The sequence below is a fragment of the Pseudochaenichthys georgianus genome, unplaced genomic scaffold, assembly GCF_902827115.2.
Source record: "Pseudochaenichthys georgianus unplaced genomic scaffold, fPseGeo1.2 scaffold_1911_arrow_ctg1, whole genome shotgun sequence".
NCBI lineage: Eukaryota > Metazoa > Chordata > Actinopteri > Perciformes > Channichthyidae > Pseudochaenichthys > Pseudochaenichthys georgianus.
The window spans coordinates 2329-25703 of NW_027262648.1; the positions used below are offsets into that span (position 1 = coordinate 2329).

General features: G+C 44.1%; 1 protein-coding gene across 1 annotated transcript; it reads right to left on the reverse strand.

Annotated features, from left to right (window-relative positions):
• Positions 1 to 3171: 3171 nt before the first annotated feature.
• On the reverse strand, positions 3172 to 21675 carry akap11 (A kinase (PRKA) anchor protein 11; the record flags this gene model as incomplete). The annotated part of the gene is made up of 6 exons (XM_071202268.1): positions 21417 to 21675; positions 16694 to 21074; positions 15645 to 15785; positions 10756 to 10842; positions 6950 to 6996; positions 3172 to 3489 (listed from the first exon to the last, which is right to left on the reverse strand). Coding segments are annotated over exons 1-6 (5140 nt in total), but the record flags the coding sequence as incomplete, so codon positions are not given.
• Between the last annotated feature and the right edge of the window lie 1700 nt (positions 21676 to 23375).

A 23375-nucleotide genomic window follows, 5' to 3' on the forward strand; every position in this document is an offset into this window, starting at 1 on the left:
TTTCAGCAATCAGCATTGAAACATGTGCTATTGTAAATATGTTGCCGATTGCCGATACAAATTAGTGAGATACATGTGCCTGTCGGGGCGCGCAGAATTTTTTAATCCTTGGTGGCACTGTGGAGAGGGCCACTCGCAAGTCCTGTTCAACAGAGAGCCGTGACCTCCTGTTGTTCTTCATGTAAATCAGAGTAGAGAACGCCAACTCCAGAGATGGGGTCGTTACTAAACACATGCAATATATTACATATATTTTTTTAAAGCAATATATTACACTACTTCGTTAGTATACATAAAGTAACTCGTTACTTTACTCGCGAGCACGTATGAACTGCGCATGCGTGAGTGGCAATAACTTTCACTAGTGTGTATTTGTCATTCAAAACAGGCAACAACCGGAAGACAGAAAGACAGAGAAGAAGAACAGACTACGTGATATAAACAAAAAAACATGAGTTCTTTGCAGGTGCTTGTTGAGGTCTGACGTGGTGTTCACAGCAGTGGATAACAGCTTCTGGCCTGGACACAGTTTGCACCTCACCGTCACATTCCTGTCTATTCCTCGGACGAACTCAAAATAATGGGCATACCTCCACCCCTCGAGAGTTATCGCTGACTCAGCCATGTTTATGCAGCACTGCACGTGGAGATGTGGACGCGCAAGTCGCGCAGATTACGTAAATATAAACCTACAAAGTACTGATATAGTAAATTAAAAAATAATTATTTTTGTGTAGTTGTATATTGCAATAATAACGTATGGTTGTCACAAAATCCCACGGCACACCCGGACTTGCCTCACGGCACACCAGTGTGCCGCGGCACACCGTTTGGGAACCACTGAGGGTCGCTGTCATTGATGCGTTTTGCACCCCGGCCCGTTGTTTTGATATTCCGCTGACGTAATTACACTTTTCTTTTTTCTTTTTTTGAGGGAAGGGGTTGAGGGGGGAGTGGGGGGGTCAGAGGGCCTAGGTATACAAGTCACGGCTCGCCACTGCTGTATTGAAGGTTCACTTAATGTTGTGTTTATCGCCCCATGTTCAGTGACTTGAGAAATGTGGATTTGTTTTGGTTGTGTGGAGGGTTTATGCTGATGAGTTGGCACTTTAACGCGCTGATTTATGACCTGGCAGGAAGTAAAGTCAAAGCAGGAACAAGGTGTGTCAATCATACATTTAAAGTAACTTACGTTGAGTGAATTGACTGTTTTGAAATATGACTCTGGAGCTGTAAGTCATCATTTGGCAAATCCGTAATTACAGGTGAAGACAGAGATGTTTAGCATTGATTTGTAGCAGGTAAGAGAAACTGATCTATTCCACAGGGCGGTCCAGACACTCTGAAGATGATTCTCTAACAAGGGAAGCTGTTTCCAGGAAGTACACAACAACTAGTTTGAATACAAGGACTTTTTATTGATTTTGGAAAAAGGATTATAACTACTGCACTTCTATATGAATATATTTTACCACCTGTTTTACTTAATTGTTGCTTGAGCTGTGGTTTTTCAGTGGTTTGTCTCCACAGCAAAGCTAAGTAGTAGAAACCAGGAGACACAACACACGAGCGCTAACCTATACCGAGCCTGTCTCTGATTGGCTGAAACACCAAACAGATCATTGCAGCATTACCCATAATCCCCTCTGTTTCAGCCCTGTTTCCAAAGTGCTGATTCTCTGTCTGTTACTTTAGATGAAAATAAGGAGCCCCTCCCCACGCCCCTCTGAGAGGCTAATGGCTACACAAGACAACACATCGTGATGACATCATCAAGTGGCCAAAATCTGATCAGCTCATTTTCAGACAGGTTTTTATAGAAATTGATCAAAAAGAGAGAGAATCTTTGTTCCTGAAACTTTCAGAGTCTCTTTCCACAGAGGGGACACATGTTGATGTAGAAGAGACATGAAGAAGAGGGGACACTTGTTGATGTAGAAGAGACACGAAGAAGAGGGGACACGTGTTGATGTAGAGGAGACATGGAGAAGAGGGGACACTTGTTGATGTAGAAGAGACATGAAGAAGAGGGGACACGTGTTGATGTAGAGGAGACATGAAGAAGAGGGGACACGTGTTGATGTAGAAGAGACACGAAGAAGAGGGGACACGTGTTGATGTAGAGGAGACATGGAGAAGAGGGGACACGTGTTGATGTAGAAGAGACACGAAGAAGAGGGGACACGTGTTGATGTAGAGGAGACATGGAGAAGAGGGGACACTTGTTGATGTAGAAGAGACACGAAGAAGAGGGGACACGTGTTGATGTAGAGGAGACATGGAGAAGAGGGGACACTTGTTGATGTAGAAGAGACATGAAGAAGAGGGGACACATGTTGATGTAGAAGAGACATGGAGAAGAGGGGACACATGTTGATGTAGAAGAGACATGAAGAAGAGGGGACACATGTTGATGTAGAAGAGACATGAAGAAGAGGGGACACATGTTGATGTAGAAGAGACATGGAGAAGAGGGGACACATGTTGATGTAGAAGAGACATGAAGAAGAGGGGACACATGTTGATGTAGAAGAGACATGAAGAAGAGGGGACACATGTTGATGTAGAAGAGACATAAAGAAGAGGGGACACATGTTGATGTAGAAGAGACGTGGAGAAGAGGGGACACATGTTGATGTAGAAGAGACATGAAGAAGAGGGGACACATGTTGATGTAGAAGAGACATGAAGAAGAGGGGACACATGTTGATGTAGAAGAGACATGGAGAAGAGGGGACACATGTTGATGTAGAAGAGACATGAAGAAGAGGGGACACATGTTGATGTAGAAGAGACATGAAGAAGAGGGGACACATGTTGATGTAGAAGAGACATGAAGAAGAGGGGACACATGTTGATGTAGAAGAGACATGGAGAAGAGGGGACACATGTTGATGTAGAAGAGACATGAAGAAGAGGGGACACATGTTGATGTAGAAGAGACATGAAGAAGAGGGGACACATGTTGGTGTGGAAGGGACACATGTTGGTGTGGAAGAGACATGAAGAAGAGGGGACACATGTTGATGTAGAAGAGACATGAAGAAGAGGGGACACATGTTGGTGTGGAAGGGACACATGTTGGTGTGGAAGAGACATGAAGAAGAGGGGACACATGTTGATGTAGAAGAGACATGAAGAAGAGGGGACACATGTTGATGTAGAAGAGACATGAAGAAGAGGGGACACATGTTGATGTAGAAGAGACATGAAGAAGAGGGGACACATGTTGGTGTAGTAATAAACCCATTGTGCTGGTAGTGCACATGTTGAGAGGACGTCTCACCTGCTGCAGCTCTCTGTCCGGACTGATCTGGATCTGAGGGGCGTCGGCCATGGAGGCTGCGACCCACTGCAGCATGCTCCTGAGCTGGGGGTCAAGGGTCGCCTGCTGGGGGCCGCGGCCCAGCTCCCTGATGTCCGAGTTCACCACGAGCAGCGCCGTGCGGGGGGGGGCCTGCAGCTGGGTCCGGTCCACACAGAGGGTCCCTGCAGGACATAATAATAATACACTTTATTTATATAACATCTTTCATGTGCCTATAACAAGGTTCAAGGCTTTTATTAATCATACGTACATAGCTACAGTGTCGTCATGACGATGAAAATCTTAGGTCACTCCATGTTGTTAAATACCAACTATGTGCAATATGTGAATATATATATCTGCCGTTAATAACTGTGCAATATATACCTGGCTGCATCCAGGATGTGTTTTTTGTAAATTGTGTAACTTTTTTATTATATATTTGTTTACCTTTTAAAAAAAAATGGTATGCATGCGTCTTACAATAGGTAACATTAAGCTGTCTTTGGCTCTGTTCTGCTGTAACAATGTAAATGTCCCCTCTGTGGGACGGATAAAGGAACTCTGATTCTGATGCTTGACGCAGCCCAACGTGCTTTACATGTTCATTTAAAAGTGAGGAGTCATTTCACCGGCGTTTAACTGCAGAGAAAAACGTCAGTGAAGCAAACTATGAATAACAAGCCCAGTCATTCAGAGAGGATTCATACAGTCATCACACACTGATCAGTCACAGCGTGGGTGTGTACATTAGTGTGTGTCTGTCTTCAGAGCATCCTAAAGACACACACATACAATAACTGCACATACGTAGCAGTCCCACTTCCTGCTCTGCTCAGTTCCCACGCTCCCACAGTACAACAGACCCACTGATGGGGCCACACACACACACACACACACACACACACACACACACACACACACACACACACACACACACACACACACACACACACACACACACACACACACACACACACACACACACACACACACACACACACACACACACACACACACACACACACACACACACACACACACACACACACACACACACACACACACACACACACACACACACACACACAGTCTGTGGAGGGAGTGGAGTGGCTGAATACGGGGGTGGTGAAATCCCCGGCTGCAGACAGGCAGACGTACACACAGTCACACGCACATCCCAAAATCAAGGCCAACTGTTCTGAATCCCAAAGAGAGGAAAGAGCAAGATGGGGGGTTTTCTATCTTTCCCCAATTTCCTCTGCTGTCTAAAGAAGTGCTATGCTAGACATTCAGATTTGTTCTTGTGCCAAAAACGGGTATTTTCTTGTTCTGAAAAGCCTTTATTGAAATAGAAAACCCAGCATGAACCCTGCTCTCTCAGGTGAAGTTGTAGCCAGCAGAATTATGTTTTTGTTGTATCACCATGTGTCTTTATTCCACATTGTGACAAAAACAGACATTCAGTAGTTCAGAGTTGTTCTTACACAATTCCACGTGCAGACAATCAAATGAATCGTAGCGTAAAAACATGACATCATATTTCCTGTTATGGCATTGCAGATAAATTCCTTACGCACTATTTAATGTCGACTACATATCCACTAGGCCTAGGGGTCGACCGACTATCGGCCTGGCATTTCAAAGAAGTTGTGTTATTCTACTTTTTGACACCAAGATTTTCTGATTTTACTGCAAATGTATATCGGTTCCAAATATCGTACCATACTGCTATACGTTTTGTAACGGGTGCAGGCTCTCGCACCCACCACTGCACTTTGCATCAGTCCTTAGGATGGTCCTCTCTGTACCGAAGACAATCACACATGTTGATTTGTATTGCTAGTAGTGCTGTCAAAATTATCGCGTTAACGGCGGTAATTAATTTTTTGAATTAATTGCGTTAATATATTTAACGCATTTAACGCATGTGCAGAATGGCCCGCCCCATACGTGCCACCAGTGGCAGCGCCAGGGTATGGCTGGGGTAGGCTACACCCATACCAAGAAATGGCTCAGCCCCACCATGAACAATGATGTTAAAGTAAGCAAAATAAAGTCTGCCAACTCGTGGAGTAAATTGCACAGACAGCAGTTAGTAAGATTGATTTCAGCAGCCACGGTTTTGAAAACTTTTGTCACGTAGTGATCGTCTTCTCAATAGAACATCTTTGATAACGTCGTGGTGTTGTTGCAGGAAGTCCCGACGGAGAATCCTCTTGCTGTAGTACAGGGCAGAGCCATATAAGAGTAATAATATGGCTCTGGTACAGGGGTGCACATAACTGGTACGCAGGTTATGTAATCTGAAATGCGTCCCGTCACTTGTGTCACAAAGCGCATTGGCGTACCGACGTACTTGTGAAGCTTTTCCAGAAGGCGGTTCGATCACCGGACGACAGAGTCGGTCTCCGTGTGCACAGACAGGCTGCTGTTAACGTCGGTCTGTACAACGGAACTGTGCCAAAACTACGCCAACCGGCTGCGGAGGGAGACTCCCCTCATCACTGGAGAACTGCGCTAAAACAGCTGATCACAACGTTCACACTCTGTGGTCACGAAGTATTCCACTAGCCCCCCCCCCCCTCTGTCGACTTTCCTGAAGTACTCCCCGTTGATAGAAATCAACACGTAATGAATTAAGACCCCACGGTTTGATGATTGATAGGTGTGTGGGCTGTCTTTCATTTTGACACGCAGAAAAATGTTATAATAAACATAGATACTGTATGTTAAATGGATATATCCGCCTTCTTTCATTTATCTTTCCATTCCCAACAATATACATAAAGAAATGGCATATTTTGGACATAGTTCGAATGGTGATTAATCATGATTAATTAATTTTTAAGCTGTGATTAATCTGATTAAAATTTGTAATCGTTTGACAGGCCTAATTGCTAGGTAAGCTGCCCTTATATATCTCCAGACTTCTGTCCTTTTATACTTGCTTTTTTAATACCAGACGAGCAGCAAATGGGATGCTTTTAAATGTTCCTTTGATGCAGTCAGAGCTGGGTAAAGCTGCATTCTCCCACTATGCTCCCTTTTTATGGAATACGCTGCAAGTAAAACTTTGTCTAGAGGCTCTTCCTACTGTACATGCTTTTAAAGGTATGCTACGATTAGCCCTTCATGAAACATGTAACTGTTTTACCATGTGATTATGCTTTTTGCCACTGCACCAATGGCCTTCTATATTTATATTTGAATTGTATGTTTTATGTTGAAACTTGTTGTGTGCCGTGTTGGTCAGGACTCCCTGGAAGAAGAGATCTTGTATCTCAATGGGACATTCCTGGATAAATAAAGGATAAATAAATAAATATCGGTTATCGGTCTCCTTGATTCCTAATAATCGGTATTGGTCTTGAAAAAGCCATATCGGTCGATCCCTAATATCCACTCAATGTAGGCACAATTCGAGACAAATAAATCCTCTTTTCATTGCCAGGAGGAACAACCGAGTTAAATTCATGGACGTTCTTACACAATAAGAAGCCAAATGCCAAATAAAATCTCAATAATAAAAAGGTACCGTTCTGACACCTGAAGGCCGAAAAGGACATCAAAAAAAAAGATACAAGATTTTGTATGGTCACACACATTAGGGTTAATGTACAGTATGTGAAACATCCTTACCGCTGGATTCCTCTTTGACCTCCGTCTCCTTGTCCTCTGGGTTGTCACTGTTGGATGAGAAATGTCACACAGGTTAGAGAGACGGGAGAAATGTCCGGGAGCTTCATGAAAGACGATACAGACGACAATACGGATGCTAAAGCTAACAGCCTTTGGTATGAGCATATCAAAAGCCACATGCACTGCAAACAAAAGAAACCTGCATATTTCCCATCAATGCTTTCTCTATATTCCTGTAAATGTACTTTCCTGCTTTAATGTCTTTTGTCAGTTAAGACGCGGTGACTAAGAGTACATATCAATAAGTGCGAATGTTTATTTTCTCCATTCTGAAATCTACCCTGTATCCATTCTGTCAATAGTTCAACTATTCGCTGTGTGACGTGCCAACAGGTAAACAGTCATTTCTCTGCTTCGTAAGAATGTTAATCACCCTGTTGTTGACACACCCGCGGCTACAGACACTTAGACTCTGTTCAATGTGATATCATAAGCATATCACTCTCTAAGAAGGCTTTCACTGTCTTTATGAAGAGGATAATGAAGCAGTAATGACATTGTCAAAACAGAAGAAGTGAGGAGGACTAAGAACACAGACTGCAGGGCAGCAACAATCACCAAAACAATACCAATGTTACTTCCTTTTGTTGTATTAATGGCAGTGCATGAGGAGCAGGAACCCAGCAGTGTATTTGCTGCAATTGGCAAAAAGTAGCACATTTTGCCACATACTGAAAGGCACTGTTGACTGTTATCCAAATACCTAAATGATGTCTCTTGTGGTTTCTAAATGACACTACTGAACGGCATAACGATGAACATTAGCCGCCTTTAGCTTAGCGGTGGTGACTTGAAGTCATGTGACCGTGCTGTAGTTCCTTTATAGCCCAACATTAGCCTCCTTTAGCTTAGCGCTGGTGACGTGAAGTCATGTGACCGTGCTGTAGTTCCTTTATAGCCCAACATTAGCCACCTTTAGCTTAGCGGTGGTGACATGAAGTCATGTGACCGTGCTGTAGTTCCTTTATAGCCCAACATTAGCCACCTTTAGCTTAGCGGTGGTGACGTGAAGTCATGTGACCGTGCTGTAGTTCCTTTATAGCCCAACATTAGCCGCCTTTAGCTTAGCGGTGGTGACGTGAAGTCATGTGACCGTGCTGTAGTTCCTTTATAGCCCAACATTATCCTCCTTTAGCTTAGCGGTGGTGACGTGAAGTCATGTGACCGTGCTGTAGTTCCTTTATAGCCCAACGTTAGCCTCCTTTAGCTTAGCGGTGGTGACGTGAAGTCATGTGACCGTGCTGTAGTTCCTTTATAGCCCAACATTAGCCGCCTTTAGCTTAGCGGTGGTGACGTGAAGTCATGTGACCGTGCTGTAGTTCCTTTATAGCCCAACATTAGCCTCCTTTAGCTTAGCGGTGGTGACGTGAAGTCATGTGACCTTGCTGTAGTTCCTTTATAGCCCAACATTAGCCACCTTTAGCTTAGCGGTGGTGACGTGAAGTCATGTGACCGTGCTGTAGTTCCTTTATAGCCCAACATTAGCCTCCTTTAGCTTAGCGGTGGTGACGTGAAGTCATGTGACCTTGCTGTAGTTCCTTTATAGCCCAACATTAGCCACCTTTAGCTTAGCGGTGGTGACGTGAAGTCATGTGACCGTGCTGTAGTTCCTTTATAGCCCAACATTAGCCACCTTTAGCTTAGCGGTGGTGACGTGAAGTCATGTGACCGTGCTGTAGTTCCTTTATAGCCCAACATTAGCCGCCTTTAGCTTAGCGGTGGTGACGTGAAGTCATGTGACCGTGCTGTAGTTCCTTTATAGCCCAACATTAGCCGCCTTTAGCTTAGCGGTGGTGACGTGAAGTCATGTGACCTTGCTGTAGTTCCTTTATAGCCCAACATTAGCCACCTTTAGCTTAGCGGTGGTGACGTGAAGTCATGTGACCGTGCTGTAGTTCCTTTATAGCCCAACATTAGCCACCTTTAGCTTAGCAGTGGTGACGTGAAGTCATGTGACCGTGCTGTAGTTCCTTTATAGCCCAACATTAGCCGCCTTTAGCTTAGCGGTGGTGACGTGAAGTCATGTGACCGTGCTGTAGTTCCTTTATAGCCCAACATTAGCCGCCTTTAGCTTAGCGGTGGTGACGTGAAGTCATGTGACCGTGCTGTAGTTCCTTTATAGCCCAACTTTAGCCACCTTTAGCTTAGCGGTGGTGACGTGAAGTCATGTGACCGTGCTATAGTTCCCTTACTATTGGCATTGACAATTTAAAAATAAAGTGGTGTTACGATGCAGAGATTATCCTGCTGGACATATTTTCTGCAATAATCCAAAATCCAGTTGAAAAAACTCCTATTGCTTTTTTGTTGAGGGACCGGTTGCAACACTAACATCTGGGTTAACCTAGTTGAATTCGTCATCACTGAAACACATCATCACATCCTATAGTTTTGCACTTTTTAGACACCAAGGTACAGGCAAAAAAAGAAGTCCAGTCCCCTGCAGGCTTAACAGAGATGTGGATTGGCCTTTTCTCCCCATTGTCAGTTAAGGGTTGAAACAAAATAAATGCAATAATTGTTTTGCAAGTTTAGCTCTTTTAAGATTCTGAAAATCTGTAGCAGATTTGCCACTGGTTTCAATTGATGTTAGAACATCACCATACATATTTTGTCAATGTTACTCATCATGCATGTAAGGCACTGATAGTCTTGTTGTTGCCTTCAGATGTCTGCGGGAAGCTCGTTCAGGGTCTATGCAGGAATCCTGAAGTCACATGTAAAACCTTTTAAAGCCTATATTAAAGACCCTTTCCATACATTCTAAGACCTCATCCGCTCTTCGAGTTCTAACCGGTTACCTTGGCGACACACTTCACCTCACATTCACTATATACAGTATTGATTGTCCTTCCTCCTTATCTTCCAACCATCAATAAACTACAGAATCACACGACACACCTACGCCATGAGTACATTCAGGCAGACTGTGGAACACAACCTCTCTGGACCATTCATATACTTACTGAACACAAGCTACAAAATGTAACACCTTGGAAAATGCCGTTTAATACTTTTTAAGACCCCGCGGACACCCGGTCGTTGATGGTAAATAAAACCCAGAAAACATGGAAGTTGTTAAAAATAAGGGTTTTGCATTGAAACGATTGCTGTTCAGGGGTACGAGTCTCAAACTCTGATGGTACTGCGGCTTCCTACAAGCACATGTTTATGATCATGGTGATTGATATTTCTGTACTGCTGCACATGCAAAAACACATCCACCATTCTGAAGAACAACGGCATGTTTATAAATGGCTTGCAGGACATTCACTGTGTTAATGCTGAATTAAATCTCAGGGTTTTCTCATGAATTTGCACCTACACAAATTAAATTACAATCTATTAGTAGGTTTAAACTGTCCAATAGCATACATGCATTTAGGGATAGACCCCTGACATATAACCATATCATAAATGGTCCTAATAAGCAACAACATCACATGAAAGCAGTGCAGGAACAGCACATCTTGAGCAATACAACACACACAGACATCAACAAGCACATGTCAGGACTATTTATGTTTGGAGCTTTGTGTGGTCATGCAAGGGACTGGTGGTTCCTAGTATGAGACGAAGTATAAATCAAAATGAAATATATGATGAAGCAATTCCCTGTCTCCAATTTCCTGCTGAGATTTTCCACTGCTGGATGTTTGACATGCTTTCTTTTTGGCTTCATAGTAAACTCAATGACTGGACAGTTTTCTTGTTGACCCCCCATGTGTAACGGGTGTTTGACCAACCTGTCAGAAGGGGAGAAGGACATGCGCTCCTCACACGCCTCCCCCTCCAGACCCAGACTGCTCCAACTGCTGCTGTTCCCATTGCTGCTGGAGAGAGAAGGACAGTTATGCACCACTATAGAATAGAATACAGGGTGTATGCAGGAACCCTGAAGTCAAATGTAAGACCTTTAAAGACCCTTTCCAGACATCTTAAGACCTCATCGCCACTTGGAGTTCTAACCGGTTACCTTGGCGACACACTTCACCTCACATTGACTATACACAGCATTGATTGTCCTTCCTCCTTATCTTCCAACCATTTAGACGCAGACTTGCATTTCCCCATAACGATGTTGCTTAGCAACCGGCGTAAACGGACCTTCGCGCTATCAAGCAGTGAGCGTGCGACGTCCTGTTCAGATGACGTCAAACCCAACGGGACGCCATCAATAAACTCCACAGAATCACACGACACACCTACGCCGTCGCCATGACTACATTCAGGCAGACTGGAGAACACAACCTCTCTGGACCATTTAGATACTTATTGAAAACAAGCTACACAATGTAACACCTTGGAAAATGCCATTTAATACTTTTTACTAGCCTTCATTTTCGCTAACTTGATTTATCAACTTTGAATACTTTTTAAGACCCCGCGGACACCCTGATAAAGGGTTTTAGTAACCAAAGGATGAAAGTGAAATAGCCATAAATATTTCTAAATCGTAGTGGTTGCAGTCTTTGAGGGCGGAGGTGTGTTTATGAATGTTCACAGTTGACTTATCCTATTGGCTGTAAGATAAGATAAAATAAAGATAAGAGGTACTTTAGTGATCCCAATTGGGAAGTGTTTGCGTTGCAGCAGCAGCATAAAAAACAAATAAACAAAACAAGGCATTGCACATAAGTATAATAAACAATACTAAAATTTAAACATCTAAAAATAGAATTAAAACAGCATTAAAAAGTAGAAAATATACAGATAAAAAAAATCTATAAACGTTGACAATAAAACATAAGCAACATATCTTGTTCACTGATACTCAGAATGATGAGTATTCCTTTCATTAGGATTACTACTTCTCTCTATTCTGCTTTTGGGGTTTTCCCTCTCCTATAGTGTGTTGTATAGGTTTGTGTGCATCTAAATGGTCTCCAAAAGCTAACATCCCTGTGTTGCCTCCAGAGGGAGTGTCCCTCCCACACGGTTGACCAATCACAACAAAGCCGGCCAGCTAACCAATCAGAGCAAGACCTTTTTGAACATTAAAGCATGTAACATGTCACATGAGAGACACTACTAGGGCCAGTTTTATATACAAGACTATATCAAAATACATATAAACATTTTTAATATATATAAAATAATGTATTATATTACATTATGCCTCTGCATTAGATTTTTATCGGATAGGGTAATAACTTCATAATTAACTACGTCTGAAAGCAGAAGTCTGGGGCAAATCATTGCAAGTCTCTTCAGTGAGAATGTCACAAAATGATTTAAAAAGAAAAGCCACATTTTGGAGAAAAAGTTAAAAAAATAAAAGTGAAATTACATTTTTGAAAGAAAAAAAATATTTGAGGGGGAAAAAAAAATAAAAAAATCGAAAATTGTAAATGCATTGTGGGAAATGTAGTTTATGGGCAACGTGCTTCTGTAAATCACAATGTAACCGTATAATAAACATATTATAATCTTTGCAAGCTCTTGTGGGGCCGCATGAAATGAAGTCACGGGCCGGATTTGGCCCCCGGGCCTTGAGTTTGACACCCCTGGTCTATAGTCATATTTATTCATATTATATATACTAAGTGTTTTAAACTGGTCAAAATCGTATCCATATTTACACGACTGTCTATATTATACTGTCTATGTTTGTACTATCTTTACGGTGTATTCAACATGTATACCACTGCTAGTGTTTGTATCTTTTAATACAGTTGATATACTTGAGGTTTTTATATCTGTCATATCTAAATAACACGGCAGTTAGATTAGATGCTAACTGCATTTCATTGTCCCAGTTCTTGTACTCAGTGCAATGACAATAAAATGTAATCTTATCTAATGTGGTATTGTTCCTGTAACCTGTAATCAATCTGCAATGTCTCGGGGAGAGAAGGCTTGTCGACATTGGGCAGAGAGAGCTTTGTCTCCTCTCCAATATAGTGGAAATAGATGGCACAAAAATCGCTGAAAAATACACTTCGAACAAATAAATATCTTTTTCTAGATTTCATGATATCAGTCAGGATTGTTGGGAATTATATTCAAGAAAAGGTCGACATCTTTACGGACACAATCACCAGCACTGGGCAACTAAGGCGCAATATGTTATATTAATAAAGAACGCTACAGGTAAGAGGAAATGTTTTAGATTGTGTCCCTTTAAATCAAAAGGAGGATTCTCCAAAGGATGCAGGTGTTCCAGGCTCAAAACGTGAGATCATGGCATTCTTGTCTTTACATAATCCGGTAAATCCTGCGGGTTCCACCAAGACAACCAGCTGACAACAAAAGCACAACATCGCATACTCTGCAATTAGCCAATGATTAGCCTGCTGGCTGGAACCTGCACACGGCGGCCCGCGGCACTCACGGGACATTTCTGATGCCTAAAAATAGCTCTGTTAATCTGCATTACCTCACGTAGCTTTCTCTCTGCGGTGAGAGGGCCTGACACATGGTGGGAGCTGCCTCGTTTAGTCCATCATCAGCGTCTTGATAAACCCTTCAAGGTGTTTTTGTTTCATCTTCCTGTTATTTCATCTGCCGAGTTTCAGTGGGATTGTGTTTTGGTTGCAGTGGGAGTTTGAAGAGAGACAAAAGAGTTACACATGCCGGACTTTGATCCTTTTGAATCACCGCCCGAAGTGAAAAGAGCCCTCAAAGACACACCTTTCCACAATATTTTGGTACATTAACTTGGCCCTGATGGCAACATAACTACATTGTGTTTCCTGGGAAAGAAATGCAAATGTTGTCAGTTTTGCATCCATGGAGATATCCACGTCTGCCAGAGATCTGAACCGCTTTCTTCCCAGAGGCTTAGAGGCTGCAGACCCATCACTTAGAGCGCCGAAACTCACGCACTGTCTCCCTTTCTCTTTTGCATACATACACAAATATAGCACTGATGTCCGTCCAAGAACAGAAGGGCCAGTTCTGTCACAACTACTACTTGGTGCTTATCCCTGTGGTGTGTTTCAAAATTGCGTTTTGGCAGTGAAGTCTAAATGAGAATCCCAAACAATACGCCGTGCCCTGCGCTGACCTTGGAAAGCCTCGCGCTGCAACCACAGGAGACTCCTGCGAAACAATGTCTGACACGAGCAATAAAACATTTTCCTCTATTCTTCTGGGTCTGAGGAAATGGACAGCACAGATTCACATGTAATAACCACGTTTTTAAAAGGAATACTTCACCTCCAAAATGACTATTTGTGTATCATTCACTCACCCTGTGTTACCTTGAATACTGATAGAGGTAATTCACTTCAGAAACTCACACCCTCACACACCCTCACACCTCGCACCCTCACACCTCGCCGCCATTGTGCTTAAGCTACACACACAGAGAGAGAGAGAGAGAGAGAGAGAGAGAGAGAGAGAGAGAGAGAGAGAGAGAGAGAGGTTCCAGGTTGTTGTGTTGAAAATATTCAGGAGAGTATTTGTCATTGTTGAAATGATGATAAACAAACATTTGTATAAAGCATATTTGTCCACTCATATGTTGATAAGAGTATTAAAAACCTGAAAAATATTCCTCTAAGGTTCATTTAGAATGGACAAAAAAATTGCGATTAACTATGGACATCATCCGATTAATCGTGATTAATATTTTAATCGACTGACAGCCCTAGTTATGTTCTTAACATCCCGATAGCAATGAATACATGAAATGCTTTGACAATAAATACATAAACAAGCATCATCTGTGGAAGCCGTGGCGCTGTAAAGAGCTCGACCAATCGTCTAAAGTAACTGGATGGCCTGCCTGCCTGTCAGCCTTCCATCGGGGCACAGACTGATCTCGTGCCCTCATTGGTCATGTGCGCGTTCGTGTGTGTTGGGGGAGGGGCTCTGTGAGGAAGTGGCAGATTTTTTCCGGTTGTGTATTTTCAAACTCTAGCGCACTCGAGCTGGTTTCTCCATTCTTACCTACCCCACCTTTAATGCCGACGTTTTTTAAAGAGCAAGGCTTTATTAAAGAAATGCATACATTTGGGGAGTAGTGGACATACTGCTGGATAAATGAGAGTTGGTTTATACTGCATGAGTTGTGTAAAAGTTTGTAAGTTTAAAAATATATATGAAATGATAATGTTGCGGTGATAGATAGATTTCCTTTAAGTACTGAGTCCATAACTACACAGAAATCAATCCTACCGTCTTTAACTGAACTGACCAGAGAAAATGTATATTCCCCGATATCCTAGATTATCTTATCTTCCTGTATCTTAGAAATATGTTTGAGAGCTGATGACTAGATTGTTCAAACACAGGGGGAACATGCAGTATGTGGGAGAGAGATGGAATAATGTGCCACCTGTTGTTGCCACGCTGTTCGGAAAAGCAACTCTATCTCCCGTGAGATCAAAGCAGCAGCAGCTGTCATCATATCAAAGAATTATCGCTGCACACTTTCAGGGAAACTCTGGGAAGACAAAACTGTAACCGGTTTACAGCAGGGGTTTTTATAACTGCTGCTACTGGTAGAAAACTGAAAGATGGCCACTAACATGAGCATAAACCCCACTAAAACATTATCTGTGTTTTTATGCTCAGCACAAACATCGTTTATTGTCACCTAAAAAAAGCAGTGTAAATCTGCAACAGGTGCCCAGCAGGAAACTGGGTGTTTGGAATGTTATGTATGAGAAAGGTAGTGGTTGTCTACCTGTCACTGAGGTGCAGGAAGCTGCTGTTATCGTCCTGATGCTCGTCTTCAAAGCTCAGGTTAGACCAGCTGCCCAGACTGTCGTCTCCCACACTCAGCTGCTGGGACACGGACGACTCGGCAACTTCCCTACAGGGGAAGCTAAACACACAGAGGGATGGAAGAAGAGGAACAGCTTTTAAAAACATGGGAATTGAGGATGACAATTCTCTGAATGCATTACAATAGGCGCTTTCACACCGGAGTACTTTTCCCAGGAATAGTTCCGATAGTTCCTGGGATTTCGCGTTCACACCAAAAATATCTGAAACTAAAACTTTTTTTTGCGAACCTTTTCAGTCCCTGCTAGAGAGGTGGTACTCCGGGGGAGGAAAAGGTTCCAATTTCTGATTGGCTGGTCGGATTGCAAACCACGCCCCGTAAAACTCGGAAAAGTTTTGTGAAGCCGCCATTTTATTTGCTGGCATTAGCATTATTAGCATTAGCCCAGCGCACCAACGGAGAGAGACTAACTTATGGCAACACAAAAAAAACATGGGAGCGGTGGAGTTGTTTGCGGCCTGCCAGTAAACCCAAAGCAGAAGAAGAAGAAGTGGCGTCAGCGGCTTCATTTGCCTAATCCTCCCCCAGGGACTTATTCCGGTGTGAACGCGATCTGATGAACTAAGTTCTGGGAACTAAGTACAGCAAAGTACTTGGTGTGAAAGCACCTATAGGTAAAGTAAGGTAACATATAAATATGAAAAACATATAAACATACCAAACATCTAGAAGCAGCTTTAAAGCGCAGTATTTAAGGAGTTTTAAGGAAAAACCACGAACCCGATTTTCATGAAACTTGTTGGAATGGTGAAGAAAACGGCTACGAAAAAACCCCTTACATTTGAAGGTGATAAGAATCACGTCGCATATATATATAGGCAAAAGTCAACTTAACAAAGCTCCTTAACAGCTACACTAGGTATGTGTTGCTCTAGCCATCAAACGAAAACATATTGAAATGAAAAAAGCATCAAAAACAACCTCTAGACTGAATCATGGTTGGTTACCTGATGTTGCCGGGCAGGCAGATGTTGGATATGGCCGACGTCATGATCTCAGCAGTGAGACTCTCAGCATAGCTGGCTCCATCATGCCCGATGCCGCTGTCTGCGTTCAGGCTGGTGTTGCTCAGCTCACGTTTAGCTGTCTCCATTGCCATCGACACCATCTCCTCTGCAAACATTGCCTTGTGGTCCAGGTCGATGTGGATCTTGGGAATCTCCAAGCTGGGGAGACGCTCAGCTCTTGCCTGACCGTCTTCCCTCCTTCGCCTCCTCTGAAGTACGGGCTGGTGGTGGTGCCTGCTAGGTTTGGTGCAGTATGGGCACTCCTGGACCTGACAATAACGGCATGTCCTCTCCCCAAGAGCATGGCCCAGCGATTGGCCCTCAGACAACCTCTGGGTGTGCGAGTGTCTCTCGTGGCCTTGGTTCCTCTGGTGCTCCCGGGATGACTGTCCAACTGAAGCCATGCTCATCTTCAGAGTGTCATCAACTATTTTCCTGGCATAATGCTCGATAACCTGCATCACCTGACCCCTGTAGCCACCGTCATACAAGCTTCCTGTACTGTGGTACTGCTTGCTCTTCGCCTCATTGGACAACAGAGGGCAGGAGAAGGAGTTCCTGATGAGGTTCTCTGCCATGTTTTCAAGTTTGGACTTCTTATAAAGACAGGAGTCAGTGAGAGACTTGGGAAGTCGTGCAGAGGAACAATGCAGCTTGCGGGTCACATCGCAGGTGATGTTGTACGCTAACGACTCTGCAAAGTTGAGCAGATCCATGTACTCCCTTTGACTCTGCTCTTCAGAGTCACTGCAACAACACTGAGCTGCGTCACTCGAAGGACTAACCACCGACTCATCTCTGTTCTTGGGTGTCGAGGCCTCACTTCCAGACACTTTCCATTCATCGGGCAGCGACCTGGAAGAGTGAAGCCGGGTGCTCGAGGATCTCTTATTAATCTTGCGACTGGCATGAGCCAAGCCCAGTTTTATGGAGCGGTAGGCCAAACGACTCGCATACTGGTCTAGCACTAACTCCCTGTTGCCTCCCTCCTTTTTCAGAACCCTAATGAGGTAGCCAGCGTATTCGTCCGTCACACTCTCACAGCTCGGATACTCAGAGGACAGGCCAGAGCTGGAGCTTGACATCGTGCTTGAAGTGGAGGGAGGAGACCGGAAGACCGAGGCTATCAGGTCACTAGACCACTGCTCAGCCAGCCGCCCTACCCTCCAGTCTTTGTTCTGCTCTGCACCAGGAGGAGACTGGTGATGCAAAGATTCAGAGCTAGATCTCTCAAAGCTCCTTCTTCTGAGGTCTTTGTGATATGGACATTGCTGTGCAGAGCTCACCATCCTCTTCACGTCATTGATGACTTCTCCGGCCACCTCCCCGGCATAAACCCACAAGGTGTTTAGGGTTTGCTCTGAGAACTGAGCCACACTGTCTCTCCTTCTTCCACTGCCTTTGCTCATCTCTCCTTCCTCCTCCGCTACTCCCAGAGTGTCCATCTCTGTTGCCATTGAGACTATATGGCAAGCCAACCGCTCGGCATAATGTAAAGCTTCCTTGTGGGACATTCGGCGAGCGGAAATCTGGTTCGAATCCCGTCGGCCACTTCCTGTCTCTGGACATTTGTTAGTGCCATCGACTCCACCCTCTTCTGCCAATTCTTCAACCTCTTCATCCTCATTGCCATCCGCCTCCTCAGAGAGAGACCTCATCAACTTAAGCATGAATTCAGCCTTGTCTGCCTCGGGGGAGATGTCTTTTGGCCCTGGGCCCGGCTCAGGCTGATAGTGAGGAGTGGGAGGTGGGGTAGCGGGGGAAAATTCCTTGGCTAGCTTGCTTTTCAGCTTCTTTGAGAACTGTTTAATCTGTTTCTCTTTGGACACCTCGCTGGGCTGCTGAGGGGTAGAAGGAGGAGGGCCGGGAGTCCCACCAGACTTTTGTCCAGAGCTTTGAGCCGAGTCATCCCCCGGAACAGATGTCCTCCTTTGTCCACCCATCTCGGTGCCCGGTACATCAAGGGTATGCATCATCACAGGATGTGTTTCAGCCACACCTTTGTTCTTGGCGTCTAACTCACAGCTGGCTCTATTTTGGCTTGTCTGGAAGGAAATGTGAGGGATGCTTGGGGGTGTTGCTTGCTCAACAGGGATGATGTTTCTAACATATCCAGGATCTCTACAGACATATCTGAAGCAAGCGCCCTGCTTTGAAGGGGAATCTGGAGCCTCGTCATTTTCAGTTTCCTGCTGAGAAGAAGAATCCCTTCTGCTGCCGATAGTCTTCGTAAAGAATTCAGCACAGTCACCGAAACTCTTCTTCACCTTAGAAGCAGTTATTAACTCACACGCTTCAGTTACTATCATATCCACCATGTTGCCAGAGAAGTTTTGGAAAGAGGACTTTCCATGAGGGTGGTCTTCTCCAGGCGTTGGGGTCTGAGTTCCATGACTGTGAAGGTGAGTTTGTGTGTCAGTGGCAGACACATTTAGTCTTTTGGGGCTGTTTTGTTGGATATCTGACAAGCTAAACTCATACTGACAGGTCTCCTCAGAGTCATGGATGTGTGTGAGGGCTTGGCCTGCTTTGGGCACAGGAATACAGCTGGCCATGCCTGATACAGTGAACAAGGCTTTCTTCACCGTACAGGAAGCATCTTCTCCAGAGGGCCCTGGGGCAGCTGCAGCAGAGCTGGAACTAAGAACCTGCTGGTTAGAAAAGGTACTGCAGGTTTGAGCACCAGTGGTCTCTGAACTGACATAACAGATGTTGTCCAGAGACACACTTATAGCTGCTTGGCTAGTGAAGGACACATCAGCCTGAGAAAGCTCTATGAAGGCGTCTTGGATAACAGACTCAGACAAGTCAGAAGCATAAGAGCAAACCACCTCCTCCTCTTCTTCCTCCTCCTCCTCCTCGTTCCCTTGGCCAAAGGACCAATCACTAGGGGTGCGAGGGGTTGAGGGGTGGGAGAACTGACACACTTCCATAATGCCTTCAAACACCAGCTCTTCAGCCAGTTCAGCAGCGAACTGTGACACCGTGCTGTGGAAAATCTGCTTCTTCACTGTCAGGAAGTCTTTCAGCGCCCCGGATACAGCCTCTCCAACCAGGAAGCCAGCCAATCCATTGATTGCCCGTTTTTTCAACACGTAGGCGTGGCGCATACCGATCTCCTGGAAAGCCATCTGGAACACTGAGGAGGTGAGCCTGGCAGCCAGGTGACACAAGGTGGTGGTACAGGAGGATACACCTTTTTGGAGGTCTCGCAACGCGCTGCCCAAGCTCATCTCCACCAGGTCAGTGGCGAACCTCTGAATGCCGTCCTTCAGAGACTGGGACTTCTTTTGCAGACCGCCCACTGTTACCATCTCTTGTATTTCCGAGAGCTTCATCAGGTATCCTGAAGGGTTCTCGAATTCCTTGTGGCAGACACAGCTGAGATTCTTGTTGTCACTGATGTCAACGGCAGACTGGTAGCCACACACAGATCCCAGAATCTCTTTGGAAAGACTGCTGGCAAAGTCTGAGTAGGTTTTATACAGAGAGCAGACATCCTGGGGTTTACGTAGCTCTAAGATGTCCTGTCCATCTTCTTCTGCCTTCCAGAAGTACTCAAGAGGTCCACTAGAGTCAACCAAGGGGCTGAAGGCCGAGGAGCTTACAGGACTGAAGAGTGGGCCACCGTTCTCGTCCGATGGGGTCTGCATTGGTCGAGGGGAGTCAGGCACCTCAGAGTGAAGCGAGTAGGGCGAGCCTGGTTTCAGAGGAGTGGGTTTTTTCACATTGGCTGGGAGAGTTGGGTGGTCAAATCGGTGAGGGTTCATTCCCTTGGTTGAGCAACCCCTGGACACATATTTGGATACTGACCCACTGCTCTGTGACGTCGAGGCACTGATCGCATCCAGAGGCAGTGCGAGAGTGCAGTTATCTGAGCTCAACTCATCCAGGTCATCAAACTGGTCAAAGCTGTCAAAGAACTCACTGACTTCAGAGTCAGAGTCTTCAACGCGCTCTCTGGGACCCCCGGGCACCTGGGGGATGTCCAGTTTGGCCCGCATGCTCTTCTGGTAGCCCACTTCATCCAGGAATATGATTGGGCTGGGGCTTGAGCCGTCAGAGTCTTCAGATTCACTGACATGGATCACAGGGGAGGGCACACGAGCTCCGGGGCTGCAGTACGTCCACTGGGATTCAAGGCCCGATGACCTCTGCACTGTGACGGAGACATCCGGACCAGGACTCTGTTTGGCTGCATTTCTCTTCGACGATGAGCATATGATGATACGGGAGCCTGCCAATTCCTTTTTTCTCCTGTGAGCTGGGATTGTCTGTGATGCCACGTCACGCTTTTTCAAATGGCGATAGGGGCCTGCAGCTGTGGAGATGGCAAGGGAAAGAAACTGGTTAAATACAAAGAGGGGATTCAAGATGAGGAATATTTATCCATAAAAGCAAACAAAAGCTGTTTATCCATTGTGCCTTGATTATATAAAAGAGAGGAACATCCAAACTAGCTGTGCCATATAGAAGAACTGACAAATGCTGGCCACTGAAACACATGTGATTCATAATGGTATAAAAAACAGATTGGGGTTTTAAATCAGATCTCCATTTTATGTTTTAGCAGTATCTATATTCAGTTGATTGGATCACAAGATGTTCTACTTAAGGGACCACAGGCTACAACATGCCACTAAGCATTAGATGTTACACGTACAGGGATTGTGTCCTGTGTCATCCTCCTCCAGATGCTCCAGGGCTGTGACAAAGTCATCCTCGATTGATGAGACCGACTGGTTAGTGTCATCTTCCTCAGCCTGGCAGGACTCAGCGGAGCCCCTCTGAAGAGCCTGGATCTCCAACGCATAGCGAACGCCTGCCATGTAGCATCCTAGCAAACCGGCCAGAGAAGCTACGCTGGCCTGAGGGTAGAAGCTAGTGCTGGGATTATGTCTCAGCACACACACGGTCTTCAACCAGCACTAAAGGCAGCAGAATGTGAGAGAACGAGAAAAAGAAAGGGAGGGAAAGAGAGAGAAACTCACAGTTAAGCCTGGTGTATTTATTTGTAACCAACAAGCCGATGGAGTCTATAAACTCCACAATCTGCTGATAGTGTGAAAGCATGTTCAGAATCACTCTGTGCTGGAGATAGGTGGGAGGTCTCACTGTCGGAAATGCCCGTGAAAACTACAGAGTGAGCAGCAGGGCAGAGTGTACCCAAACAGGACGGGCAGAACACAGGACCAGGAAGCAAAAGAGTGCGATCGTGGGCTGAAAAAACAAAATCTGTGTCTGTCCGTCCAACCGGCACTTCTTCAACAGCGTGAAAAAAGACTTGGTCTGCTTCCATGAAGAGGCAGACAAAGCCATGAGATTAGGAAACCGTTTAGTCCGTTTTAGGAACAAAGATGTTACATTTCAAAAGCTACAAAAAAATTACGAAATAATTGTCAAACTTAAAATGTGAGAAATCTGACAAGATGGTCAGATATCTGTCAATGAAGTCATCACATGTGCATACCTCTACGTTGCTATACTAGCTTTATTGGCATTGGCACGAGATGAGTTACCAAGGTTTTGTCTCAGGGTTAGATTATCTTTTTCATTTTAATACTGTCAGTCCTGCACAACCTTCACCATGTTGCACCTTGTAACTGCCCATATATATATTTATTTAATTATATTGTATTGTATTGTATTGTATTGTACGGGTATATCTACATTTAATCCATATTCCATGTAACATACTAACAAAGCACTTACATACTAACAAAGCACTTACATACTAACTAAGCACTTAATACTAACTAAGCACTTACATACTAACTAAGCACTTACATACTAACAAAGCACTTACATACTAACAAAGCACTTACATACTAACTAAGCACTTACATACTAACAAAGCACTTAATACTAACTAAGCACTTACATACTAACTAAGCACTTACATACTAACAAAGCCCTTACATACTAACTAAGCACTTACATACTAACTAAGCACTTACATACTAACAAAGCACTTAATACTAACTAAGCACTTACATACTAACTAAGCACTTACATACTAACTAAGCACTTACATACTAACAAATCACTTACATACTAACTAAGCACTTACATACTAACAAAGCACTTACATACTAACAAAGCACTTACATACTAACTAAGCACTTACATACTAACAAAGCACTTACATACTAACAAATCACTTACATACTAACAAAGCCCTTACATACTAACTAAGCACTTACATACTAACTAAGCACTTAATACTAACTAAGCACTTAATACTAACTAAGCACTTACATACTAACAAAGCACTTACATACTAACAAAGCACTTACATACTAACTAAGCACTTACATACTAACTAAGCACTTAATACTAACTAAGCACTTACATACTAACTAAGCACTTACATACTAACAAAGCCCTTACATACTAACAAAGCACTTACATACTAACAAAGCACTTACATACTAACAAAGCACTTACATACTAACAAAGCACTTACTCTACAATCACTACTAACTAAAGCACTTAACATACTAACTAAGCACTTAATACTAACTAAGCACTTACATACTAACTAAGCACTTACATACTAACAAGCCTTACATACTAACTAAGCACTTACATACTAACTAAGCACTTAATACTAACTAAGCAA